Here is a 1,745-nt window from a genome sequence, read left to right as displayed (position 1 = left end):
ATGCTTATCAAATTGAAGGGATTGAAATCAAAGGGCAACAGATATTAGAATCTGATTCAATAAACCAAATAAAATTAGGCTTTTATTTTTTGTTGTTGTTGTTGTTAATGCTCACACAAAATTCAAATCTTGCGTGAATTTTGGGACACCCTTTAGGACAGCTCTCATTCTGGGCATGTTTCACACGAGGCCACCAGCCTCCAACAGGCTCACCCTTTACATAAACCAACCTGACAGCTCCCGCCGGGGTGTTTAAGCACCATTCTGTGGAGGGTTGTTTACACTAATATCAGTTCCCAAAATAGCCGTGAGGTTTGGATGTCTGTGGGCAGAGCCAACCTTTCCCTAACTTGGTCATGCTGGTAGCGGAGCAGACAGCTCAGGCTCTGAGGCCCGCTCCTGCGCGCACACTGTCTCGTTCAGCCCGGGTTGTCAGACACCAGAGAGCAGGCGCCCGCCTGTACCTTGCACAGGGGCGATGGAGTTCACCACCTGGAACGAGGGGCTGACGTCAGAGCAGATGCCGGTCGTGTAGTGCAGGTGGCCGCATCGGTAGGCGTAGAGGGGCCCGCACGCCTTGGGAACATGAAACGGTGAGAAAGCATAAGGTTACACACTGCCGCGTTGACGTGACTGGACCGCGGCAGCCTTCCCAGGCCAGGGACTAGCTACAGTGATGGCGAACCTTCTGAGCTCAGCGTGTCAGCATTTTGAAAAACCCTAACTTCACTCTGGTGCCGTGTCACATAGAGAAATTTTTTGATCTTTGCAACCATAGTAAAACAAAGACTTACATTTTTGATATTTATTTTATATATTTAAATGCCATTTAACAAAGAAAAATCAACCCAAAAAATGAGTTCGCGTGTCACCTCCGACACGCGTGTCATAGGTTCGCCATCACTGGGCGAGCATCACGCCGGGCTCTCTTACCAGGAACCCCCCCTTCGGGTTGGTGACCAACGTGGCTCCGAAGGTCATGTTCTCCTTCACCTCCGTGACGTTGGGAATCGATGTGTTGACTGGAAACAGAACAGACGTTTGTCTCGTTAAAACATCCTCTGTGCCGCGCGCTCATCGCAGCACAGGCTCCTCTTCGTCCAGCTGACCCGTCTCCCAGGAACCCGGGGAGCGCGCGAAGGCTCCGGACATGGCTCCCGTCCCAGAAGCTGTGCTGGACCATCGTCCCCAATAGTTCTGCTGAACTATGAAAGGACGCAGAGCGCAGAGGCCACAGACGTGGGACTGCCTCTCACAGAGTGTGGCTAATTCAAACAGAGGAAAATGTCGGCCTCCTGACACTGCGGACACGATGTAACTCTCACACTTTTCTGACATGTTATGTCCACATGTGACACGTGGCTAGTTGATGAGACATGGCGTTTCTGGCAAGAAGAAGGACACAGGCGAGCAGACCAGGAGAGAAAACTCAAATACAAACTTTCTGACCATTCGTCTTAGCCTCCCGGGGACATCAGGAGGTTTCAGAGGAAACTATAGCAGGATTAGAGCCGGGGTCGGGAAGTTTGGATTTAAAAAAGGACACAACGAAGGAACTACCTTTGGCATTGCAAGTAGGAAGGTTGGGTCCTAAAACACGCCGACTGGCAAAAAAATTGGCAAGACAATGAAAGAAAAATACCACATGATCTCACTCATTTATGGATAATAAAGACCATTATAAACTGACGAACAAAAATAGATACAGAGGCAGAGCAGCCTTGAACAGACTATCAAACTAGAGC

At 49.6% G+C, this 1,745-nt stretch overlaps 1 protein-coding gene across 1 annotated transcript in view; it reads right to left on the bottom strand.

Annotated features, from left to right (window-relative positions):
* The window catches only part of LOC102247758 (integrin alpha-1-like), a 16,758-nt gene that overhangs the window by 996 nt on the left and 14,017 nt on the right, over positions 1-1,745 (bottom strand). The window contains exons 3-4 of the mRNA XM_014544895.1: positions 934-1,022; positions 465-576 (exon numbers count right to left, since the gene is read on the bottom strand). Of these exons, the coding sequence (XP_014400381.1) occupies positions 465-576; positions 934-981 (160 nt within the window). The 5' untranslated portion in view covers positions 982-1,022. The remainder of the gene's footprint in view (positions 1-464; positions 577-933; positions 1,023-1,745) is intronic.

The sequence above is a fragment of the Myotis brandtii genome, unplaced genomic scaffold, assembly GCF_000412655.1.
Source record: "Myotis brandtii unplaced genomic scaffold, ASM41265v1 scaffold384, whole genome shotgun sequence".
In the NCBI taxonomy this organism is placed as follows: Eukaryota; Metazoa; Chordata; class Mammalia; order Chiroptera; family Vespertilionidae; genus Myotis; species Myotis brandtii.
The sequence above is the reverse complement of the archived record's forward strand: the minus strand, read 5'-3'. Positions and strand labels throughout refer to the sequence as shown.